Genomic DNA, 25,166 nt, shown 5'->3' with positions numbered 1-25,166 from the left:
GCTAACACAGTAAAACCCCATCTCTACTGAAAATACAAAAAATTAGCTGGGTGTGGTGGCACGTGGCTATAGTTTCAGCTACTCGGGAGGCTGAGGCAGAAGAATCGCTTGAACCTGGGTGGCAGAGATTGCGGTGAGCCAAGATTGAGTCACTGCATTCCAGCCTGGGCGACAGAGCAAGGCTCCGTCAAAAAAAAAAAAAAAAAAGAATTGGAATTAGTGGGCATAAGAGTACCATACAAAAATTCATGGCATTTTTATACACTAGCAATTACCTATCTGAAATCAAGGTATTACAGAAAAGCCAGACATCACAACAGTACAACAGATTCTAAATCCAAGAGTAAATATTCCAGATGTATATGATAAAAATTTTGTAATGTCATTAAGTACATAAAACAATATCCATTTTCAAAAGAGGCAGCTTTATAGTGTACTATGTTTATGTTTTGTGATGATTCAATATACTAAAATGTTCACATAAACTCTCCTAAAAGGATAGTTTTGTAAATTACTGAAAAATGTAATGTCAAGCAAACCCTAATGAATATTTTGTAGAGCACTGTAAAATTCATATCAATGAATGAAAATCGTCAAGATGATTCTCAAAAAAAAAAAAAAGAAAAAAAGAAAAAGGAAAAGAAAGAAGAGAGTGATAGACCGTGACTTAGCACTATATATGAAAACATATGAACCTACAGTAATTAAAACAGTGTGGCATTTGGTCTAGGCATAACCAGTAGGTGAGTAGAACAGAGTTAGGCATTTTTGGAGTTTTCTAGGAGCCTCTTTGCTGACATATTCTAATTGCCTACAGATAGCTCTTCACTGGATGCTTTAACTCTGTATCCCTGGGAATAAGGGGAGTAGAGAGGGTGAATAACGATAAAATATTTCTCTGATTCTAAACTCAACTCACACTGTTTGCTATAGGAATCTGGTTGACTCAAGTTGGTGTGTGTTTTCAATGCAGAGAATGGAGACTTCATCTCCATACATGGTGTTGGGGTGCTGAAGCAAGATGAAGAGAGAAGCATCCCTGAAGACCAGAGAAGTGGTAATTGCGTGGGCGTGTAGTGTGATATGGGGAGAGTACCATAAAAAAAAGAGACAGGTATATACTGTACTATGTTTATGTGCAGTACTATTACCGGCAGAGAGAAAAGTGGAAATCTCACTGATCATGTGAAATGCAAGGTTTTGTTTTTACATGTTGTTAAATTAATTCCTTAGAGTTACCAAGAGATAATATTTGTAATGTAAAGAAGGGACCCTGGAGCTAACCTGCCTAGGTCAGAAAGCTCTCTGCCATGTATTAGGCGTAGGACATTGGACAAGTTATTTTAAGCTTCACTTGGTATATACTCATGGGTAAAAGTGGGATAACAGGCCGGGCGTGGTGGCTCACACCTGTAATCCCAGCACTTTGGGAGGCAGAGGCGGGCGGGTCACAAGTCAGGAGTTCCAGACCAGCCTGACCAACATGGTGAAACCCTGTGTCTACCAAAAATGCAGAAATTAGCAGGGCATGGTGGAGCACGCCTGTAATCCCAGCCATTCAGGAGGCTGAGGCAGGAGAATCGCTTGAACCCGGGAGGTGGAGGTTGCAATGAGGTGAGATTGCACCACTGCACTCCAGACTGGGCAACAGAGGGAGACTCCATCTCAAAAAAAAAAAAAAAAAAAAAAAAAAAAAAGTGGGATAACAGTGCACAGGTATGTCTTGGGGCTGACATTAGTATCTGGAAATCACTTAGAAATATATGTGTAAAAAATAAAAAATAAAAAGAAATAAAAATAACTCGTAAGGGTTGTCAGCTATGTGCACCAACGGCTGCATTGTCTTTTTTGCACCTGAGGTGCTTCTGCCTTCGTGGGCACCTTCCTTTATTAAAGTCATATGAAGATTAATATATAACGTCTTCTTCGACTTAAATGTTCATTTTTCCCCTTCTGACTTCAGAAGAAATTAAAATATTTTCATGAGCCCCTAAAAGAACTGTGGGCCCTAGACACCGTGCCTGCTGTTTAATGGAGGACGGCACTAACTGTACCTGAAGATGATTTTTTTTTTAAATTCAATTAGAAAATAATTATTCGCACACATTCATATACATACATACACCGAATCCCCACACGAAGAGCCCTACAGGCGTGAGAACAGTAAGGGAGGTGCAAGAAACGTCTCCTTGGAGATGGGAGGCATATTTTCAGCTAGTAGAGAAGGGGGGAAGTGCCGGCTCTCTGAGAGAAAGCAGGAGGATGCTGAGAGACTGAAGCTGAAATTTTCTTCCTGCTTCCTCACTCTTCTCGTTGGTTTCAGCAGTCTGAAAAACTCTTGTGAGAGGAGCAAAAAGATCAAGGGAAGATTGTTGCCTGGCTTCTCAGTCTTCAAAATTTCTGGTCCTCTGTTTTTTTGTTTTGAGACGGAGTCTCGCTCTGTCGCCAGGCTGGAGTGCAGTGGCGCGATCTCGTTCACTGCAACCTCCGCCTCCCGGGTTCTAGCGAATTCTTCTGCCTCAGCCTCCTGAGTAGCTGGGACTACAGGCGCGTGCCACCACACCCAGCTAATTTTTTGTACACCTGGTAGGGACGGGGTCTCACCGTGTAAGCCAGGATGGTCTCTTATCTCCTGACCACGTCATCCGCCCGCCTCGGCCTCCCAAAGTGCTGGGATTACAGGCGTGAGCCACTGCGACGGCCAGTCCTCTGTTTTTAAACTGTCCACCGGATTGTTCGAAGTCTCCGATGTCCGGCGATCTGGTGGCCGCAGAAGAAAGAAGTCCACTCGCCGGGGACTGGGAACCACCTGCTAGCGGCCTACGGGGAAACGTCCCGGACGCGCGCCGGCCGGACGTTAAACGTTCGTGACGCCGTATACGGGAGCCGGATGGGCGTAACGTGGCAGCGGCGTAAAGTGTAGCTCTGTAGTCAGGGCACGGAGGGGCATGGCCGGACGGCCCTATGAGGGGGCGGGCCTTTGTGGCAAAGGTTGATGGGATGACCTTATGAGGGAGCCTGCATGGAGGGGCACGATGGGCCCCAAGACTCCTTTTCATGCCCGCATAGCCGTACCGGGAGTAGGATGACCGCTGCCATTTTTCAGGACCTTTCATCTTCTGCTTGAAATTCTGTGCGATTTTCCGGCTTTGTGTGGCTATTTAGTGTTAACATTTTAGGGCAGTTTCATTTCCTTTAAAGTAAAGCTCTCCTGATACGGTCTCCGGAGCAGCAGCATCAGCATCACCTGGATAATTTAGAAGTACAAATTATCAGGTCTTACCTCAGATCGAATGCATTAGAAAAGTTTTGTGACTGCTTCAAAACATTGTTTCCCTTAATTCAGATGCTGGAGGAGACCTTTCAAATGGCAGCTTAGCATAAGCTAATCTGTTTATAACTTCAGGTTCATTACCAAAGCCAAATCAGTGCTTAGGCCTTACCCACTCAGACCTCGATGCTGGAAAGTAAAGTGAAAACAGGTAGATATATAGGTAGGTAGGTAGGTATGTAGATAGATGTCTATAAATGGGAGGTCTGAGAAGAAGGGTTTGGATCAACAATGAAAGCAGAATTTACAATTCTCCGCAGATTTTATTAATTATAACTTTTCTTTTCAGACTTATTGCCATCTTCTCATTCAGACTTTTCTTAGCAAAGGTAGTCCATGGCAAGTAATGAATTAACTAGGTCTGTAACGGAAGTAAATTCTATTTTTATGTTTATAAACTCAAAAAGTAACATGAAGTGCAAACATCTTGTTAGTTTCTTCCCCTCGGTAACCTTCATTTGATGAACCAGTGTGTAGCAAACCAGTATGAGTTGGATTTGGGTGGGATTCACACAGTCATTTTGAGTCAGACGAGACTTCCTAAGTTCTATGGATAGATTCATATTGCCAGTTATTTTATGCATTCATTTCTCCTCTGCCTTCATGTCTCTCCCCTGATTGAAGAAATAAGAAGGGTTTAGTTATTAGGTGCCATTTTGCCATCACCATTAATATTTTCTATATAAAGAGGATTCTTTTTACATGTGCTTCTATGATGAACTATAGGAATTTCTACTTCAGTTCTAGCTACACTTTAGTAGCATTAACACATAATAAGTCATGCTTAGTCAAGAAATATCACTGAATAATGTGATCTTTGTTTCAAATTCCCCAACTACCCTTCTTGGGTGGGATTCAAATAGTTCAAAAGCTCATATTCTCTCCCTTTCATTTTTGACCTGAAAATATTTGAACACTCTAATTTGCATTTTAACTCAGTGAAAAGGAAAATATAATAACTCTTAAATTTTGCTAAGTGCTTACTAAAAGTCCATCACTGTTTTAAGAGCTTTACATGAACTATCTTAAAATAACTTTAAGAAGTGATCTACTATTATTATCCTCTTTGTATAGATGAGGAAAGTGAAACCCAGAAAATCTGAGTCACTCATTCAGTTGAACCGTTGTGACAACTCAGTAGTGACCTCTATTCCCGTAGTTATAGATATTTGTGCACTTCAATTATGTTATAAATTATGTCATGCTGCAAATACTTTTTGAGAGTCCGCCATGTGCCTGGAACAGCCTTAGGCATTAGGAAACCAGCAGCAAAACAGGTAAACTCCCTGTTTTTATGGACCTTCAGGATTGGAAGGGGAGGCAAACAATAAACAAATTTAAGATAGTGCTAAGTATAATGAGGAATGCATACAGCAAGTTAAGAATGAGGATAGAAGGATGCCATTTTACATTTGATGGTCAGAGAAAACCTCTCAGATATGGTGACATTTTCATCAATCCGCTTAATCCAAAACCCAAGAAATGCGAGAAATATTTCAGTTATTATTTGACAGGTATTACACACAACTGAGACACCAAATATATGACAAGGCCTATGTACTTATGTCCCCTTTTAGTTTTCTCTCTGTCTTTCTACCATATTTTGCTTTTGGTTTCTCTTAGGTCTCCAAGCTCTTTCCCGCCCCACCTTTTTTTTTTTTTGATACAGCCTCTGCTGCCCAGGCTGGAGTGCAGTGGCGCCCTCTTGGCTTACTGCAACCTGCGCCTCTTGGGTTCAAGCGATTCTTTTGCCGCAGCCTCCCATGTACAGCTGGGACTACAGGTGCATGCCAGCAGGCCTGGCTAATTTTTGTATTTTTAGTAGAGACAGGGTTTCACCATATTGGCCAGACTGATCTGGAACTTCTGACCTCGTGATCTGCCTGCTTCGGTCTTCCAAATTGCTGTGAGCCACTGCAGCTGGCCCCTCCCTTTTTTAGTAGGGGTTTGCTTCTTCCATTCCTTTTCTGAGTCCTTCTCAACTTCTCTCACCTTTTTTCTCATGCTGTCCCCAATTTCCTAGAAAGTAATTGTAACTTGGCTATATTTATAAAATATTATTTTGTATTTATAAATAATATTTTGAAATTTTAAAACAGAATATTTTATTACCCAAAAATTAGAATAAATATGTTTGCCTTAATGCAATTAATTTGGTAGTTCCTGTATGAGCCCAAGTTCATTTGACTTTGCTGAAGATTTCCAGACTATGAGACACACTTCTTTAGGCTTTAGTGAAAGACAAAGGAAAATGAAAACAATTAGCTGTAAGTCTCCTTAACTGAGGGTTCCAGGAGGTCAAGGACCACCATATCTCTCCGTGTATCTGCAGTGCCCAAGCCAGTACCTAGGGAGTTTTGCATACTTCATGAATTTCCTTACAAATCTTTCATGACTGATTTCTTCTATTTGGTTTCTTTTTTTTATACCTCTCTCTGCTGAGTTAATCTTATTAATCTTATTAATCTTACACTTGGATCTTTTTTTTACTATTACTTAAACATTAATCTTAAGTTTTATATATTAAATTATTAACTTAGTTTTAACTTTTTGTGCAATTTAAATTTCATTAATTTGTTTTTTCCATTTTTTAAAATTTTTTCATACTCTACAGTATTTTCTAGGATTTAAAATTTTTATTGTATTAATCTCTCTGCTTCAGTTTGTTGTTTTCTTTAAAAAGGCCCAATCTGTTTGTTGGACATTCTAACAACAATCAGACACTAGAGAATTTTTTTACAGACTGCAGTTTAAGATTTGTCAGATGAATTAATACATTCAATGCATATTTTTTAAAACGTACCTGCTATGTGCTGGGATAATGTTTTATACAACCTGTAGAGGCACTACTTTGTCCTTTACAATATCAGGGAAAAGTCCATCAGGATATTGTGAAGGGATTTTATTGGGCTTTGTCTCTGTGGATAGTGGTCAATTTTAGTCTGAATTGTCGAAATTCTTAAAGGTTCTGCCATTTATAAAGGTAGAGCCAGGTGATTGTACATTTGATTTCTATGTAGTCTTTAAAGCACAAATGCTTTTTACATCCAAACATTTCAAATATAAAAAAGGTATAGTGATTTTAAATTATGTCAGTAAATTTTTTTACATTTTTTTGCCTTATCAAATTTTTATTTTTACTTATTTATTTATTATTTTTTTAAAAAAAACGGAGTTTTGCTCTTGTTGCCCAGGCTGGAGTGCAATGGTGTGATCTCGGCTCACCATAACCTTCGCCTCCCAGGTTCAAGCGATTCTCCTACCTCAGCCTCCTGAGTAGCTGAGATTACAGGCATGTGCCACCACACCCAGCTAATTTTATATTTTTAGTAGAGATGGGGTTTCTCCATGTTGGCCAGGGTGGTCTTGAACTCCCGACCTCAGGTGATCTGCCCGCCTTGACCTCCCAAAGTGCTGGGATTACAGGCGTGAGCCACTGGGCCCGGCCCAAGGTTTTATTTTTATACACTTTTTTTTATATTAAAAAGGAAAGCACAATTACCACAAATTACAAAGGACTAAAGCAGGACTAGAATAATAAATGAATCACTTCCGCCTGGAAAGCAGATACCTTCAGTAATATTAATGTTATAATACAAGCTCATTCAAGTATTTTACGTTGCCCTTTTTTTTTTTTTGTCCTTTTAAATACGATACACTGGCCCATGGTAAAGATGATATACTATGAGCGTAAGATGGAACCTTCTGTATGAAGCCAGATGACAAGTTTTTGTCTCCAGTGAGAAATGGCTCTGAGTTCTTATCTTTTCAACCATCAACATGCCTGAAGGGGGATAGGGTCCAGGCTGGGGAAAATCCAAGGACCCTTCAACATGGGAGGATTCCATTCAGGAGGGTACCAGATAATTCAGATTACTCTACCTAGCCTTTTTTGACAAAAACAACCCTCACCCTCCATAGTCATCTTCCTCTGCTCTTCTCCTCACTTCCAGGGCCTTCTAAGCAGCTTACTTACTTTTGTAAAATCAATCACCAGGAAAAGGATTGATAGAACAACACAAAAATATTTAGCAACTTTGACATAGGGGCTTAGCACCTCTATCTGAGCCTCAGGGGTCTAAGCTGGGGGAGGGCCATTTGTTCCCAGGTACAAGAGCGGGTGAAAGAGAAACCTGCCCCTTAACAGGGCTGAGACACACAGACCTTCTGATGTTTGATTCCCAAAGGTTGTGTGGGCATGGACAAACCTTGAAAGAGATATGATGAAAAGAGGGATCTGGGCAGGCTGTTGCTTTGTGTCTCAGGTCTTGGATCCCCATGGGAGGATGGTAGGTATGAAGTAGCTAGCCCTGATGGTCCCTGCCACTTCTGGCATGCTTGTCACAGATACATTGGTCCTAAATTCAAGTGTCTTCAGAAGTTGAAGATGTAAACTACTCTTTGCAACATTAACTCCTATCATGTTACAAAAAAAAAAAAAAAGAAAGAAAAAGAAAACAAAAAGAAAAAAAGAAAGAAAATAATGTAAAGAAAAGCAAAAAAGAGGCCGGGTGCAGTGGCTCACGCCTGTAATCCCAGCACTTTGGGAGGGTGAGGCGGGCAGATCACCTGAGGTCAGGAGTTCGAAACCAGCCTGGTCAACATGGTGAAACCCTGTCTCTACTAAAAATACAAAAATTAGCCGGACATGGTGGTGCATGACTGTAGTCCCAGCTACTTAGGGAGGCTAAGGCAGGAGAATGGCTTGAACCCAGGAGGCAGAGGTTGCAGTGAGCTGAGATTGAACAATTGTACTTTAGCCTGGGTGACAAAGCAAGACTGTGTAAAAAAAAAAAAAAGCCCCCTCTGCTCATGCCAACCACCAATCTATGTTGAGATGAAGTCCTTACCTCCCTGCCCCAAAGGGGCTTCCTCTTTGAGGAATGTGTGTGAAGAAGATGGCAGCTCCCTGACCTGGGAGTAAACCCCAGATAAGAACAGCCTTTTCCCACATCCCAAGGTTTCTTTGTGGCCCCAGATGCAGCAGAGGAAAAATAATGAAGTTTCTGTGGTGCTGGATATAGTACATGACTGCATGACCTGAAGGAAAGGAGAAATAAAGGGAAGGAGGAGGGGATCCAGGAGCCCAGTATCTGGTACGACGTGAAGCAGGCAACAGACTGAGCAGGGAAAGGCCTCAGATTCCACTGTCATAGCAGAGACCATGGTTTGAGACATGGGTCATAGGAACTGAAATGGGCTTCCCACATACCAACCACTGAGAGGTCAAAGTCAGGGAAGGGCCCAGGCTAAAAGCAATGAGATGTCCAAGGTAACAGATAAGCCTTTGTCAGCCTGTGATACTGTCTCGTACTCCCAGCCTTTGGGCTCAACATAGTAATCAGTTGAAAAGGAGGGTCAAAGACATTGAGTCAGTGAGCAACAGGACCTCCAACTCCTCTGTGTTGCCCAGATCCCACCGAGAGTGAACATGTAGTTATCCCTGTACCCGACACACATTCCAGTCTTTGTGGGTCAGTCCTTCATCACACTCCCTAGCTTCTGATGACAGCAGATTTCAGTCATTCCACTGTCATTCACAGCCCAACCCAGTCAGTGACTGAAGAAGAGAAGTCAGGTATACTCTATGTCCACTTACATTTTCCTGCCACTGGGCTTCACCAGCTGGCAGGTATCCCTCCCAGCCCCCACCTCCTTTTCATCCCTCATTCCCAGGTGAGGTCAATTGGAGGGTGGGCAGAGACAGATGGCTTACAGAGGGGGGATGCAAGATGGGGATACTCCACCAGACTCTAGTAGGAGAATGGCAACTTTCTCCACTTTTTAAGAGAGACAGAGCCTCCTTGAGGTCTCAGAGATCTTTCAGGTCAACACAGGAAATATTTCCAAGCCTCAGCTGTGAAATATTTCTCAGCTCAAGTTTATTTGAAGCAAACTTGGCCTTGGGGTTTCATGGGTAGGATGAAAGATGTCATGGCAGGATGGGGCCTGGCATGAGGCAAAAGCACGCAGAGTAAGGACACAACGGTAGCAGCTGTGTACAGACACAGGATGTCAGCTTCAAACGATGCAATAGCAGGGATATGTTGGCATGGTTCTGATCCAAGCCACCACTAACTCTTGCCTCCAGGACAGAGGCTGTGTACATGCAGCAGCCCAGAGAAAGATTCTAGGGAGTCCAAGACCAGGCACATTCAGAGAAGGTGGGAGCTCTTTAGGTTGGCTCTCCACCGTGGAAAACAGACATTTGGGTATTTTAGATTCCCACGGCACAATAAGGCAACTTAAAAATATTTCCAAAACAAAATCCAAGGGGAGAGGATAGACATCATTTTCTGTGGATTAGTTGGGGATTTCTGATTTCTTATTTATTTATTTATTTATTTATTTATTTATTTATTTATTTTTTGAGACGGAGTCTCGCACTGTTGCCCAGACTGGAGTGCAGTGGCGTGATCGCGGCTCACTGCAAGCTCCACCTCCCGGGTTCACGCCATTCTCCTACCTCAGCCTCCTACAGGCGCCAGTCACCACGCCTGGCTAATTTTTTTGTAATTTTAGTAGAGACAGGGTTTCACCGTGTTAGCCAGGATGGTCTCCATCTCCTGAGCTAGTGATCCGCCTGCCTCAGCCTCCCAAAGTGCTGGGATTATAGGCGCGACCCACTGTGCCCAGCTAATTTCTTGTTTTTTAATTGTTGATTTTTTTTTTTTTCCATTTTCCCAGGGACAGAAAGGTCAGAGAAAAATAAATCATCTTTCAATACTCTTTCTTGATATGAGCATCTGTCTGGGCTAGGGAGTAAAGAGTGTGGGAAGAGGGGAGTGAGGAGAGGCTAGAATCTCTCCCCAAGCCCAAGTTTAGATCCTTTGGTTTCCTTCTCCCAGAAAATGGCAGATGGGCATGGTAGGGACAGCAGAGAGAGAACATAGTGATGACAAACCCTACAAGATCAAGGTGCTGGTTCTCCTGGGCTCAGGGGTGCCACCAGAGCCTTCCATGGGATGGTGTCGGGCAATGGGGCCTATAGAGCCTTTTTGTGGGCTGCAAAGTTGGCTGGAAGGGATTGGAAGGTGAGCAGGAAGACATTAGGTTTGGGGACCAGGGTTGGAGCCTACTAGCTATGGTAGGGCTGCAGATTTTGGTAATCCAGATGAACTATCAATACTTTAAAATTATATATATATATAATTTTACATATATATAAAAATATATATTTATGTTATATATAGAGATACATATATATATCTATGTATATCTCCCCCTTGCTCTCCCCGCTTAGAAGAAGTTAGGATGTAAGGAATCATAGAGAGAGGAGAGGGAAGGGGATGTGGAGGCTCCTGTCCAGGGCTACTCTGATAGCCCAAATGGTGTGCACATTGCTACTCAGTACAAAGGCCCATGCTAATAACTCCAGGCCTGTCCTTTTTTTGTTCCCTGTCCTGGGACTGGGCATGGCCATGGACTCTTGCCCATCCCATCCCTTTCCCTGCCTCAAGCACCAGGGCTAAATGGTTTTTCACTTCCCCAAATTGGAGTGTTGGCTTGTCCACTTGTCATTTTCCAGGATGGGCTGGCCGGTGGGTGATATAGAGGGCTGGCTGATCATGGTGACAGATCTGCTGGGAGACTGGGAGGGGCACTGCTTCCTGCCCTCACCCCTGCCACCTCCTGCTACCACTGAGTGTTGCTTGTGGTTGGCCTTCTCACCCATGGAGGGATCTACTCAGAAGTCTTCAAGATTTTGGAACTTGCTGAGGTATTTTTGCAGTTGGGGTCAATGTCCAAATTTTTGGCTTTGGAATATTTCAAGAAATTCTTTTACTATTCTTATCTGAAAAGGTGTAGCTTAATTCTACTTCAGGGTATGTGCCAGATTTCAGTGCCTTGCTTATATTGAAAAACATATGCCAGATGAAATGGCTCACACCTGTAGTCTCAGCTACTTGGGAGTCTGAGGCAGGATTGCTTGAGCCCAGGAGTTCCAAGGTGCAGTAAGCTACATCAGGTCTCTGCATCCCAGCCTGGGTGACAGAACAAGACTCTGTCTCAAATAAATAAATAAATAAATAATGTTTAAAAAGTGTGAAGTGTGTGAGTTTCGAATCTTGTTCACAAAAGTCATTGCAGTTTATTCCTTCCCCCTTCTCTTTCTGTTTTCTCCTGCTAAGAGATAACAGTTGTTTGGTTTTTGAAGATAATCAGTTACCCCTCTAGAGAGGTCTAACGGACAAGGAACTGAGGCCTCCACCCCAACAGTCAGCTTGAACTTGCCAGATATATGAATGTGCCACCTCAGAAGGGAATCCTCCAGCTACAGTCAAGGATTCGGATGACTGTAGCCTATGTTTACAACTTGACTTCAACCTCAACAAGACCCTGAGCCATAACCACCTAGCTAAATCACTTCTGGATTCTTGACTCACAGAAATTAGTTTTGGGATAATTTGTTACACTGCAATAGAAAACTTAATAGAGATGGAGAGCCCCACAATTAAGCTTACAGAGCTACCATAATTTTTATAATGAAACTTGATAAAGGTAAGCCCAAAACAGAACATCATAGAATGGGCCAGGTGCAGTGGCTCATGCCTGTAATCCCAGCTACACAGGAGGCTGAGGTAGGAGAATCGCTTGAACCCAGGAGGTGGAGGTTTCAGTGAGCCGAGATCATGTCACTGGACTTCAGCCTGGATGACAGAGAGAGACTAAATCTTAAAAAAAAAAAAAAAGAAAAAAAAAAGAAATCATAGAATGATTTTATGTGAATAGAAATGGAAAAAAATCCATAAAAAATATTAACAAAATTTACCCAGCTATTATTTAAGATAATAATATAACATGACCAAATAAGATTTGGACTAGGAATAAAAGTATGAATCAACACAAGGAAATCTATCTATACTTCATGGCAACAGGGTTAAAAAAGAGAAAGCATATGATTTCTTCAGATGTCAAAGTGATCGAATAAAATTCATAAATCATTCCTAATATGAAATCTTAAAAGAAGAATAGAAGGAAACTACAGGGCTTGGCACGGTAGCGGACACCTGTAATCTCAGCACTTTGGGACCCCACGGCGGGCAGATCACTTGAGGTCAGGAGTTTGAGACTAACCTGGCCAGCATAACAAAACCTTGTCTCTACTAAAAATACAAAAAAATTAGCCGAGTGTAGTGGTGTGTGCCTGTAATCCCAGTTATTCAGGTGGCTGAAGTGAAGGCGGGAGGCTGGGAAGTGGAGGTTGCAGTGAGCAGAGATCCGGTCACTGCACTCCAGCCTGGGCAACAGAGCAAAACTCTGTCTCAAAACAACAACAACAACAACAACAAAGAAACAAAAACCAAAAACTACATTAACACAGTGAAAACTACACATACACATGCATGCACATACACACAAAAGCAATTATAAATTATCAACCACCGAAGTCATTTCTATGAACGTGAGGAAAAAGACAATACCTGCTGGCATGTCTAATATGACATATTGTTTGTGATGGTAGCTAGCACAGTAAGATGATTAAAGCAAACAATAAATATTTACTGGAGAGAATATCAAACATTTTTATTTGCTAATGATAGTACTATGTGCAATTAAAATCAAGTCAGTCATCTAAATATTGATTAGGATTAATAGAATTTGATAGTTAGACACAAAATTCACGTAAATAACCAATTGTCCAATTATCCTCCTACATGCAGAATTTCAAACAGTGCTTTAGTGTGAGGTCATATGTCAATATGTAACAGAAGTCACAATATTTTGAAAATCAGTATTACATTTGTAAAAATTTGGAGAGTTTATTAATTCACAGCACACAGTGACTCCGTTTTTTTGGTATTATTTTTCTCTGTTTAAATATTTACTTTTTTAACCAAGGCTTGCTTTGATGAGCAATACATTAGTTTCAATTTTTATTTTCTTATATTATTTTTAATTATTAGTAATCCATCCATTCTAGAAAATTATTGGCCATGATCTTTTAAATCTCATACTTGCATCATTCTACCTGATTGTTTCTTCTGGTACTGTGATTAGATCCATGCCAGATCATATTTTACTACTAATTCCAAGTCTCTTTTCATTTATTTATTATTTGAGACAAAGTCTCATTCTCATTGCCCAGGCTGGAGTACAGTGGGGTGATCATGGCTTTCTTCAGCCTCAATTTCCCTGGCTCAAGTGATTCTCTCACCTTAGCCTCCTGAGTAGCTGGAACCACAGGCACGCACCACCAGGACTGGCTAATTTTTTGTATTTTCAGTAGAGTCGGGGTTTTGCCATATTATTCAGGCTGGTCTCCAAATCCTGAGCTCAAGCTATCCTCCTGCCTCGGCCTCCGAAAGTGCTGGGATTACAGGCATGAGTCACCTTCCCCAGCCCTAATTCCAGGTTTCTTAAACTCACTTTTGCATTTTTCTCTTTGCATTTCACATAATTCCTTAAGAGCTGATTACATAGTTTATTACATTTCTACTGGTAGGTCCAATTGGCTGCTGTTAAACTCATGGAGTAACCTTTTATTTTAATTTGTCTTATATTTATATGTTTATTTTCTATAATTTCTATTAGGTTCTTTTTTCAAATCTCTGTGGTCACTTTTTGTATTTCTTTAGTCCTTCAATATATTTATAAGACTCTTTTTCTTTTTTTTTTCTTTTCTTCAGATGGAGTTTCACTCTTGTTGCCCAAGCTGGAGTATAGTGGCACGATCTTGGCTCACTGCAACCTCCGCCTCCCTGGTTCATGCGATTCTACTGCCTCAGCCTCCTGAGTAGCTGGCATTAAAGGCACACACCACCACACCCGGCTACTTTTTTGTGTATTTTTAGTAGATACAGGGTTTCACTATGTTGGTCAGACTGGTCTCGAACTCCTAACCTCCTGATCTGCCTGCCTTGGCCTCCCAAAGTGCTGGGATTACAGGCATGAGTCACTGTGCCTGGTCTCAAGTCTGTATCTTGTTAATTCTCCCTTTTCATTCCTTTCATTTCCATTGTCTGTTGCTTTTTTTTTTTTTTTTTTTTTTTTTTTTTCAGAGACAGGATCTCAAACTTCTGGTCTCAAGCAATCCTCCAGCCTCAGCCTCCCGAAGTGCTGGGATTACAGGCATTAGCCACCACACCCAGCTCCCCTTGTCTGTTGCTTTTGTTTTCATTAGTCATACTTCTGGTTTCACGATGTTTGGTTAATTTTGATTGTGAAGCTGCTTGTGCATTTTGGGGGGTATATTTTAGCTGTGGCAATTTGTTGAGGTGTAAAGTGAAGCTTGTTTTCCAGAGATGACTTGTATTTGTTTCTACCGGGTGTTCAGGGGCACAAAACCAGCCTGGGATGTGCCTAAATTCGCAGCTTGGGTGTTTGAATCCCTATGGTATGAATGCCAGGAATAAGTAAGCATCAAGGATGGCTTGTAGTCCAGACCTTAGCAGTGGAATCTATACTGCTCAATGTCAGGCCTCTGAGCCCAAGCTAAGCCATCATATCCCCAGTAACCTGCACGTATACATCCAGATGGCCCAAAGCAACTGAAGATCCACAGAAGTGAAAATAGCTTAACTGATGACATTCCACTGTTGTGATTTGTTTCTACCCCACCCTAACTAATCAATGTTCTTTATAATCTCCGCACCCTTAAGAAGTTTCTTTGTAATTCTCCCCACCCTTGAGAATGTACTTGGTGAGCTTCACCCCCTGCCCCCAAAACATTGCTCTTAACTTCACCACCTATCCCAAAACCTGTAAGAACCAAGGATAGTCCCACCACCCTTTGCTGACTCCTTTTTCGGACTCAGCCTGCCTGCACCCAGGTGAAATAAACAGCCATGTTGCTCACACAAAGCCTGTTTGGTGATCTCTTCACACTGACACATGAAACACTTAGAACCCAACTGCAGAGCTGACTCTTTTATTTGCATTCATCTGTGATGGGTTTGTATGTGTGTTTATTTCCAGTTCATCCTTCTACCCTGAGTTGACAGATTTTCGTCTGGTGTCTCACCTTCACCTAAAAATATTTCTTATCAGATTCTATATACCCTGGTCAGTTTCCATATAACACCCTAAAAATGAAAGTTTAAGGGTTGGGTAAAAGCCAGCTGTAGTGCTTGGGGTTTAACATGGGCCAAATCCCTGGCTCTGATTTCTCTTTACTTTTTTAGACCCTCTTTGTTACTTTTAAGAATTTAGAAACTGTTATTCAGGTTTTTAGTTATCCGTTCAAGTATCAAGCTTGCCACGTTATGGAAAATGTATCCCATAATCCCAGATTTCATGTTTGTTTATGAGGGCATGAGGACAATGAACTTCTAAATTCATTCGTCTTTTAGACAATGATCATCCACCACCTAAATTCTCCATCTCAGCTAACATTTGACTCCAAACCTAGCCTCATCCATCTCACACTTTTCACGTCGTAAGTAATGGTTCCTTTCCTTCTGCCCACTCCCTCCTTGTTCCCTCTCGACTCTTCCGAGATTCTTTTTCTCCCACAATCATCCATTCCCCAGCAGTGAAAACCTTTTGTCATCATTCTATCTTGTGCAGCAGAAGCTACATCCTGCCAGAAGGAGGTTTTCTTTCCCTTTCTACCTTCTCCAGTCCTAGGTACTAAGGGGCACCTAGGAAAGGGTAAATTGTACTGCAAATGGGGCTTCAGTCCTGCGGTAACTATTGCCTACCTGCAGTCAGACACCTTAATGACTATTTGGGTTTCTGCCGTTACCTAGTGGACTTTTAACCTGAAAGCTGCCAAAAGAAAACTATAAATTAAATGGCTTTCTGAAAAAGACGGTTTAGCAAAATAATTTTAAGGTGTCTCAGAAGCTGCTTCTTTTTTCCTGCACCTCAGCGCCTAGGATCCGCCTTTCCCTCCCCTACTCGCCTAAGAGCTTCAGAGAGAAACTGGCCCAATTACAAAGCAAACCAGAAACCTTTGTAATACTTCCGTGTTCAGCTCACATTGTCTTCAGCCTTTACTTGCAGTTATCACGTATCTGCATAGTAAAAATTTTAGAAGAAACTGGGGGGCGGGGGTGATGGTGGAGAAAGCTCCAAACAGAAGGAAGTTGCAAAAGGGTGCTCTTTTGTGCTCAGGGTGGGCCGTCACCACGCGAAGTCCCAGATCAACATCACGATCAACTTGGAAATCTGCACACGGAAACGAAAGAGCTGTACACTTACAGTACTTTCAGTTTATGTTAGTGTTATCTGACACTAAATGAGCTAATGATCTAGTACGTGCCCATAGCACTCAGTTTCTGGTACCTATTGTTATTACCTATAATTTCCAAGTATTTCCTCTGCAGTACTAACGTAACATTAAAGATTGGTAGTATGGTGCCGAGAAATTCAATAATCCCCCCTTTGAATGAAATTACAACTCATTTACTGAAAACATGCGTGGCTCTTAAAAGAGCCTTTGGGATTAGGTGTAAAGATGCTTACTTGGCAAAGTTACTTGGAACTGGTGTACTTGGTGACGGCCTTGGTGCCCTCCGACACGGCGTGCTTGGCCAACTCCCCCGGAAGCAGCAGGCGCACGGCCGTCTGGATCTCCCTGGAAGTGATGGTCGAGCGCTTGTTGTAGTGCGCCAGGCGGGAAGCCTCGCCGGCGATTCGCTCGAAGATGTCGTTGACGAAGGAATTCATGATCCCCATTGCCTTGGAAGAGATGCCGGTGTCGGGGTGAACCTGCTTCAGCACCTTGTACACATACACGGAATAACTCTCCTTGCGGCTGCGCTTGCGCTTCTTCCCGTCCTTCTTCTGCGCCTTAGTCACCGCCTTCTTGGAGCCCTTCTTTGGGGCAGGAGCAGACTTGGTAGGCTCAGGCATAGTAACGTTAATAATTACAACACTGTCGCAAACACCTGAGAAAATAATCACTCCCACCGATGCCCCGTTCATTTATAGATGCGGTATTCAAATGAGGTTAATCAGATTTCGTTTATGATTGGATTAATTTTCGTGTGTCGTCACAAATGCCAATGTAAACGACACTTAAAAGTCTACCTTTTCATTGGCTATTTCATTACTTTACTTTTACCCAATCAGAACGCCCAGACCAGACTACCCGAGGCTACTATAAATAGGCCTCTTTAGACAAGTCAGCTGTGCATTTCTCTTGGAGCAGTTGTTTTTGAGATCAGACTTTTTATTAGCGTTGTGGTGTCAGAACTTACACTGAAAGATACTTCAGATTAGGAGAGCTCACATTCTCTGTTTTCTTCCTCTAACAAATTATAGGACTCGTTGCATACATAAGCCATGGTAATTGGGATATCCCTGGAAGTCTGGCAGTTTTGCGTTTGGGAAGTCCATCTATGCAAATGCTACATTTGAGGACCAAGTATTTTCTGCAGTGTCAATTTCTAATTTTTAGTTGTGGCAGTGGTTGAAATAGTGCACTATGCTACCTGTGTCTTGAGACATACTTCTCTCCACTCCTTCATTGCCTGCCATACTCGGTAGGGAACCAGCACGGAAATTGATAGTTCTCTATTCGGAACTCGTACGTCCCAGCCTATAAGCCCGGGAAAATCCCGACTTTTTTCCCATGATATTTGCAGGCAGGTCCTGCTAAGTAAGTGTTAAGTACTAGGGCGGTCGAAGTGGGTTTAACTCCAGCTTTCGAGAACGCAATAAAAGCTCAATGACATGGCTGCACTCCTGCTTGGCCAACGGAACGCGAAACGACCCCTGGTCAAAACAGCTCTTCCTCCCTCCCGACTTTGTTCCCGGGAGACCCACCCCTACTTAGCGGCGTCTTATTCCCAGCCACGCCCCCTGATAGTGTAACAGCTCTTTTACTGAAAGCGGTGGGTGGCTCTGAAAAGAGCCTTTGGGTTGTGTTGAGCTTCTAAGCAGTTGGCCAAAGGAACTTCCTACTTTTTCTTGGCTGCCGCCTTCTTTGGCTTGGCTGCCTTGGGCTTGGCGGTCTTTGGTTTAGCCGCCTTGGGTTTCACTGCTTTGGCCTTCGCTGGGCTCTTGGGCGCCTTTTTTGGCTTGGCTGCTTTAGCCTTTTTCGGGCTTTTCGCTTTTTTGGCTCCAGCAGCCGCAGCCGGCTTCTTCGCCTTCTTTGGGGTCTTCTTGGCGCTCTTCTTAGGGGTGGCTGCCCCCGTCGCCTTCTTGGGCTTCTTCGCCGCTCCTGTGGGCTTCTTGGCTTTGGCCGCGCCTCCCTTTTTAGCTTTAGGCTTGGCTTCCCCAGAGGCCGCCTTCTTATTGAGTTTGAAAGAACCCGATGCGCCGGTGCCCTTGGTCTGCACCAGAGTGCCCTTGCTCACCAGGCTCTTGAGACCCAACTTGATGCGGCTGTTGTTCTTCTCCACGTCATAGCCAGCGGCTGCCAGCGCTTTCTTGAGAGCGGCCAAAGATACACCGCTGCGCTCCTTGGAGGCGGCAACAGCCTTAGTAATGAGCTCGGACACTGGGGGCCCAGACGCTTTGCGCTTAGCCGCACCTGCGGACTTGCGGGCCTTCTTCTTCACGGGTGTTTTCTCGGCAGGGGCCGGAGCTGCGGGCGCGGCAGGCGCAGTCTCGGACATGTTGAAGGCAGGCGTGAGAGACAGAGAGCAATTCGAGCCGGAAGCAGAGGCACTGGCCGGGACTCGGGCCGCGGCGCTGCGCCCGCCCGTTTATATAGGGCGGAGCTGCGCCGTGATTGGTGCGCTGTCCAGCCCGCCTCGCTGGCAGCCGCAGAGTGTCCTCTCGGATCCCGAGTTGTGTTTGTTACACCTCAAAAAAAGCCAAAAATAAAATTGTCTACACCGAACTACCCGGTTTTCTCAGATAATGATCCCCGAACCCTCAGGCTTCACGCAGATCTCAAATTATGAGGAAAGCACAAAGCCTTGTGCCAAAAACTTGCAATATTTCCCGCCGTGCTTGGCAAATTTCAACTCAGAGAAACAAAACTTTCTATTTTCTTCGTAAATTATAAACCGATCTTTAACTGTGGAGTTTTCTGACCTCTCAAATATGATTCTCCAAGTGGTTAGCTTCTGATATATCCAAAAAGCATGCCACTGGCATTAAGATTTTTATTACAAATCTGCACTTAAGTGAGGGAAGTAACACAGGCTCCTCGGAGAGTCCTGCCTATTGAGCCGAGGGCATTTGAGTTCATCAAACTGGTTTAGTTTAATGCTAAACAAATTATTCCTCATTTGACATTAAGTTTTGGACCCCTGGGACATCAGTCTATGCAGCCATGGTTTTACATCTGTCCGCTATATCTGAGTTTTTAAACAATTCCTTTGGATAATTCTTTCCCTTTCTGCTCCCAAGGGTTGGGGGCGGGGCTGTTGCTTCTCTCTTCCTCTGGACAACTGCTCCATGGATTGAGATACCTTGAATTCAGGGTATTTGGGAACGAAGGGAAGTCCAAAATATACTCAGGGTACAGAGTTGAAAAAAGATTAATTTTCGAATGTGATGTTTATAAAGTCACTGGAAGTGGAGGTGCACTTTTCTTTAAAGCATTTGTCTGCAGCCTTGCTGAGTGCTTTTGGCATATGCTTCAGAACCAAATTGCAATAAAGTAGCTTAGAGCTGGAATTGAAACATTGTTGATAAGGGAAACTAAATAAGAACTGTAGATTGAAATATATCTACTCCCATTATTAGAGAAGCCCAGCCGCTATTATTACTGAATAGTTGAGGAATAGTCCACTCACCATGTATGGTTTCAATCCCCCTGAAGACTGTATCCCATCGCTTTGCAGAGCGCAATAGAAAGAAAAATAAGTGACTTGTAGTGATTAAATGACAAGTTCAAATTTCGATCTCAGAAGCAGAGCTTTGAGAGTCTATCTAAGCTATTATAAATCATTGCCCTCTGAAAATATCCTTTGAACAATGTCTGAGTAAATCTCTTTATGTAGTTGCCCAACCAAGAAGAGTGTATGTAGTAGGGCAATGAAAGCCCAACTAAAAGAATTATTTCTGAATAACGGTATGGCTGGAACAGTATGGGTGGAACTACAAGCCGCTTATCATGGAAACAAAATAAAATTTTGCCCAATGCTCTAAGTTGATATGATACTGTTCTGTGGACGTGGCTGATTGTAATATGGCATTGGATATCACTTTAAATTTTAATTTCATTGCCCAAAATCTCCAGACAACAATTCTGCTACTGAAATAAAGAGAATATAGAATTTTGATATAACATGAGTGAAATGTGTCAACACAATACTGTTTAATGTTGAATTTGGTATAAAAGTGATGTAAATTATTAATGTTTTTAATATCTTCATGTGTAAATAAATAAAATTTAATTATTGCACAGCAGTGCAAAAATAAATGTGTCCTTTGCTGTTTATTGAAATAAAAAGGGAGATGGATAAATCTCCAAAACATACTAGGGAAACTGATTATATGGGCATTTGATTCCAGAATGGTAACATTATAGCTATTTAATGACAACAAAAACCACTCCTGTAAATGGCTGAAAGTTACACAACACATGGAAGTTTGCTTTCACATGCCTCACTTTATCCAGTGTATTCCTCATGGCTAGGAAGGAGTTAAACTCCAAATTCTGTGGTCTTTCAATTTCCACTGCTTGCCCCCTTAAGCTGTGGTGTGTTTTCTTTTCTTTCTCTTTTTTTTTTTTCAGACAGAGTCTCACTGTGTCACCTAGGCTGGAGTGCAATGGCGGGATCTCTGTTCACTGCAACCACTGTCTCTGCCTCGAAATGCATGGACTGGGAGCAGTGGCTCACGCCTGTAATCCCAGCACTTTAGGATGCTAAGGCGAATGGATGACCTCAGATCAGGAGTTCGAGACCAGCCTGACCAACATGCTGAAACCTCATCTCTGCTAAAATAAAATAAAATAAAATAAAAATAATAATCAATAATAATAATAATAATAAAGTTATTAGTCAGGTGTGGTGGTGTGCATGCGCCTGTAATCCCAGTTACTTGGGAGGCTGAGGGAGGAAAATTCCTTGAACCAGGAAGTTGGAGGTTGCAGTGAATGTGCTCTTGAGCCTGGGTGACAGAGATTGAGAATTGGCCACTATTAAATCAAGCATCTATTTGATATTTGTTGGTGATGAAATATGAACAATAACAAAAGGCCTCACTTTCTTATTGATCAGTGGGCTGGCTATCTCAGAACTAGGTGTGTGTGCACACACACATGTTCACGCATATGTCTTATTTTTTATTTTATTATTGTTTTCTCAGATGGAGTTTCGCTCTTGTCACCCAGGCTGGAGTGCAATGGTGCTATCTCAGCTCACTGCAAACTCTGGTTCCCGGGTTCAAGCAATTCTCCTATCTCAAAAGCCCAAGTAGCTGGAATTACAGGTGACTGCCACCACGCCCAGCTAATTTTTGTATTTTTAGTAGAGACAGGGTTTCACCATGTTGGTCAGGCTGGTCTCCAACTCCTGATATCAGGTGATCCACCCACCTCGGCCTCTCAAAGTGCTGCGATTCACCGGCTTGAGACACCTCGCCTGGCCTATGTGTTTTGTTTGTTTTTGAGACTGAGACGGAGTCTCGCTCTGTTTTCTAGGCTGGAGTGCAGTGGCAAGATCTTGGCTCAATGCAACCTCCGCCTCCAGGGTTCAAGCAATTCTCCTGCCTCAGCCACCCGAAGAGCTGGGATGACAGGCACCCACTACCACATCCAGCTAATTTTTTGTAGTTTTAGTAGAGATAGGGTTTTACCATGTTGGTCAGACTGGTCTTGAACTCCTGACCTCAAGTGATCCAACTGCCTTGGCCTCCCAAACTGCTAGGATTACAGGCATGAGCCACCCAGTCATGCATGTGTTTTAAACAGATTATGAGGCCTTGCTCAAGATTATTCTGATGTCATAACTCTTCAGTAGGTCCTCAGAATCTGAATATTTACCAGGTTTCTCATGTCACTCTTATGCTGGCCCAAGTTTGGGAGCTCTGCTGAACTCACTAGAGACGACCAACAGGGCAAATGTGCTTCCTGTCATGTGAGTTCTCCCATGGATTTATGGAGATCTTAGAAATGATATCCATGCTGAATATGACCATATATTGGAAAGATGGGGACAGCATTAGTCCAATCTTGACTTCTTTTGATTCACACCTGGCTGGCCACTATAGTGGGCTGAAGAAGGAGAAAGGAGAGTAAGTAAAGTTAATCATCCAATAAGTCTTTATTTTTCAACCACAGAAGGTAGACTGAACCTTGGCTGCCTGTGAACTACTTGAATCCTCTAGTACAGCATCTACATTCCTTATCCTTTTATCATTTTAATGATAGTTATCCTTTCCATTTGTTGGCTATTGTACTATGTGCCATCTGCAAAATTTTTTTTTTTTTCCACTACAACTGGGCTGCAGCCTGAGCTACCTGCATTCTTACTTAGTCAGTGTAAGAATCCTCTGTTATGGATAGAATCTCCACTTTACATAGGAGGAAATGGACATGCAGAGGTTAAGAAGTTATCTTGAGAAAACTGTTTGTAAGAGGTACATTCCAGATTCCAGCGCACATTGGTTTTACTTCAAAGCATGTTAAACAGTGTTATTGGCCGGGCACGGTGGCTCAAGCCTGTAGTCCCAGCACTTTGGGAGGCCGAGACGGGCGGATCACTAGGTCAGGAGATCGAGACCATCCTGGCTAACACGGTGAAACCCCGTCTCTACTAAAAAATACAAAAAACTAGCCGGGCGTGGTGGCCGGCGCCTGTAGTTCCACCTACTCGGAGGCTGAGGCAGGAGAATGGCGTAAACCCGGGAGGCGGAGCTTGCAGTGAGCTGAGATCCGGCCACTGCACTCCAGCCTGGGCCACAGAGCGAGACTCTGTCTCAAACAAAACAAAACAAAACAAAACAAAAAACAGTGTTATTAAACAGTGTTTTCTCAAGCTTCAGGTCTGAACAAGCATGAAAAGATGTGAAATCAAGTTAGTTGTCAAGGCCAAATTATTTCTCTTTTTAGTGAATTAGAATAGAATATAAAATATCAGTTTTCACTGCATGTAGTTTTAGTTATATACACAATTCTTTGTGTTTTAGGCCCCTAAGTAAAAGACATTTCTGCTGTGCCTATTCACATGACTACAGTGATAGTATGTCTTCCTTGTGCAATTTCTTGAGCTTTTATAGTCATAAAATATTATCAAGTATGTTATTCTTTAACGAGCTAAGAAAATAATTTCTTATCATTGGCATTTTTAAAGTCTTTAAGGTACCCTGAGTATTGGAAAATGGGGACACTCTAATTGTTTTATTTTGGACATGATAGCAGTAATATGCAGCTACAAATATGACTATGAACTAAGGGGACAATGTGCTTTGCAGAAAAGTTGAAAGAAAAGAGAAGATTGTGCTTGGTTGCTTTTACCTCACAGTTCTTTACTCGAAGAGCTTAATTCTGAATTTCTGTATTTTAATATAATGTTACCATGATTGTTTCATTAAAGACAGAGTTTGGAAAAGAGGTGCTTTATACTAGATAGATGGACTATATATTATCTTCAACATTGTTTTCTTTTTACTTAAGTCAATAATAAAAGCTGTGATTTGCACACCCATGGTTATTCATCACAGCAATATTTGGAATTATAAAATATTTCTTTTTTTTTTTTTTTTGAGACGGAGTCTCGCTCTGTCACCCAGGCTGGAGTGCTATGGCCGGATCTCAGCTCACTGCAAGCTCCGCCTCCTGGGTTCACGCCATTCTCCTGTCTCAGCCTCCCGGGTAGCTGGGACTACAGGCGCCGCCATGTCGCCCGGCTAGTTTTTTGTATTTTTTTAGTAGAGACGGGGTTTCACCGTGTTAGCCAGGATGGTCTCGATCTCCTGACCTCGTGATCCGCCCGTCTCGGCCTCCCAAAGTGCTGGGATTACAGGCTTGAGCCACCGCGCCCGGCCTGGAATTATAAAATATTTCAAACAACTTTAATGCCCCTACATAAGAGAGTGGTTAGATAAAGTAGGATGCATTTACACAGTGTGGTAATATGCAGCTACAAAAATGACTAACTAAGATCTCTATGAACTAGTATAAATTCCAGGATATATGTTTAAGTGATAAGGCAAAGTCCAAAGGAATATACAAAATACAATGACCTTTGCTGAGAAAGAAGGGAATATAAGAAAACACACAATTTTTTATTCATTTGTGGACAAGAAATATAGAAAGGATAAATCAAAAACTAAAAATCATTGGCTACCTGTGGGAGGTGGACGAGAAAGAAACGGGGAAAGGAGGAATGGGAAAAAACAGTAAGGATAAGAAGGGATTGACACTTTTTTGAGTATACCTTTTCATATAAGTGACTCTTACAACTATAGTAATGTTTCATATACTAGCAAAATAAACTATTATACAAACTATTAAAACTGATAGAAATGGGGGAAACAAAATGGAATACAAGGAATTAAACAAATAAACCAAGCTGTATTAACTTAATAACATAGTAACACTTAAGGGAGGGAAGGAGATAAAAGTTAACCTAAGTAACATTGGAATACAATATTAATTGCATACTCCCTGCGCAGCCGCGGTGGTTTTTGCCTGTAATCTTAGCACTTTGGGAGGCCGAGGCAGGCAGATTACCTGAGGTCAGGAGTTCGAGACCAGCCTGGCCAACAAGGTGAAACTCAGTCTCTACTAAAAATAAAAAAAATCAGCCAGGTGTGGTGGCATGCACCTGTAATCCCAGTTACTTGGGAGGCTGAGGCAAGAGAATCACTTGAACCAGTGAGGCAGAGGTTGCAGTGAGCTGAGATCATGTCACTGCACTCCAGCCTGAGTGATAGAGCAAGACCTTATGTCAAGAAAAAAAAAAGAAGAAAACAAACAAAAAAAATTTACTTGCATACTTTAAGGCTAAAGACAAAAAAAAAAAAAAAAAAAAAAAAAAAA

The 25,166-nt window shown here is 42.3% G+C and overlaps 2 protein-coding genes across 6 annotated transcripts in view; both read right to left on the bottom strand.

Moving 5' to 3' along the window:
- Positions 1-3,164: 3,164 nt before the first annotated feature.
- On the bottom strand, positions 3,165-17,219 carry LOC108513403 (histone H2B type 1-M-like). 3 transcript variants are annotated; one of them, XM_017849147.1, is made up of 2 exons: positions 16,742-17,219; positions 3,165-3,247 (listed from the first exon to the last, which is right to left on the bottom strand). In XM_017849147.1, the coding sequence occupies exon 1, from the start codon at positions 17,201-17,203 to the stop codon at positions 16,751-16,753; it is 453 nt and encodes a 150-aa protein (XP_017704636.1). In that variant the 5' UTR covers positions 17,204-17,219; the 3' UTR covers positions 3,165-3,247; positions 16,742-16,750. The 3 variants fall into 3 exon arrangements, with proteins under 3 accessions (XP_017704636.1, XP_017704635.1, XP_017704634.1); XM_017849146.1 differs by lacking the exon at positions 3,165-3,247 and adding an exon at positions 3,575-3,945; XM_017849145.1 differs by lacking the exon at positions 3,165-3,247 and adding an exon at positions 15,188-16,444.
- H1-4 (H1.4 linker histone, cluster member) overlaps positions 3,927-25,166 on the bottom strand; it is a 28,255-nt gene continuing 7,015 nt past the window's right edge. The window contains exons 2-3 of one of the 3 annotated variants that reach the window (XR_001880889.1): positions 19,972-20,011; positions 3,927-3,945 (exon numbers count right to left, since the gene is read on the bottom strand). Coding sequence is in view for 2 of the 3 variants with exons in the window: in XM_017849141.1 (XP_017704630.1) it covers positions 18,181-18,840 (660 nt within the window). In the remaining variant the exon portion in view is untranslated. Of the gene's footprint in view, positions 3,946-18,123; positions 19,847-19,971; positions 20,012-25,166 lie in introns of those variants that run through there. The other 2 variants (XM_017849141.1, XM_017849142.1) reach the window with 2 other exon arrangements.

This window comes from Rhinopithecus bieti, unplaced genomic scaffold (genome assembly GCF_001698545.2).
Source record: "Rhinopithecus bieti isolate Rb0 unplaced genomic scaffold, ASM169854v2 scaffold_32760, whole genome shotgun sequence".
Lineage (NCBI taxonomy): Eukaryota > Metazoa > Chordata > Mammalia > Primates > Cercopithecidae > Rhinopithecus > Rhinopithecus bieti.
Note: the sequence above shows the minus strand (reverse complement) of the source record. Positions and strands in the feature narration are given on the sequence as shown.

Excerpts from the sequence above, each read along its gene's own strand:
- LOC108513403 (XM_017849147.1), bottom strand. The coding sequence starts at position 17,203 with ATGAACGGGGCATCGGTGGGAGTGATTATTTTCTCAGGTGTTTGCGAC.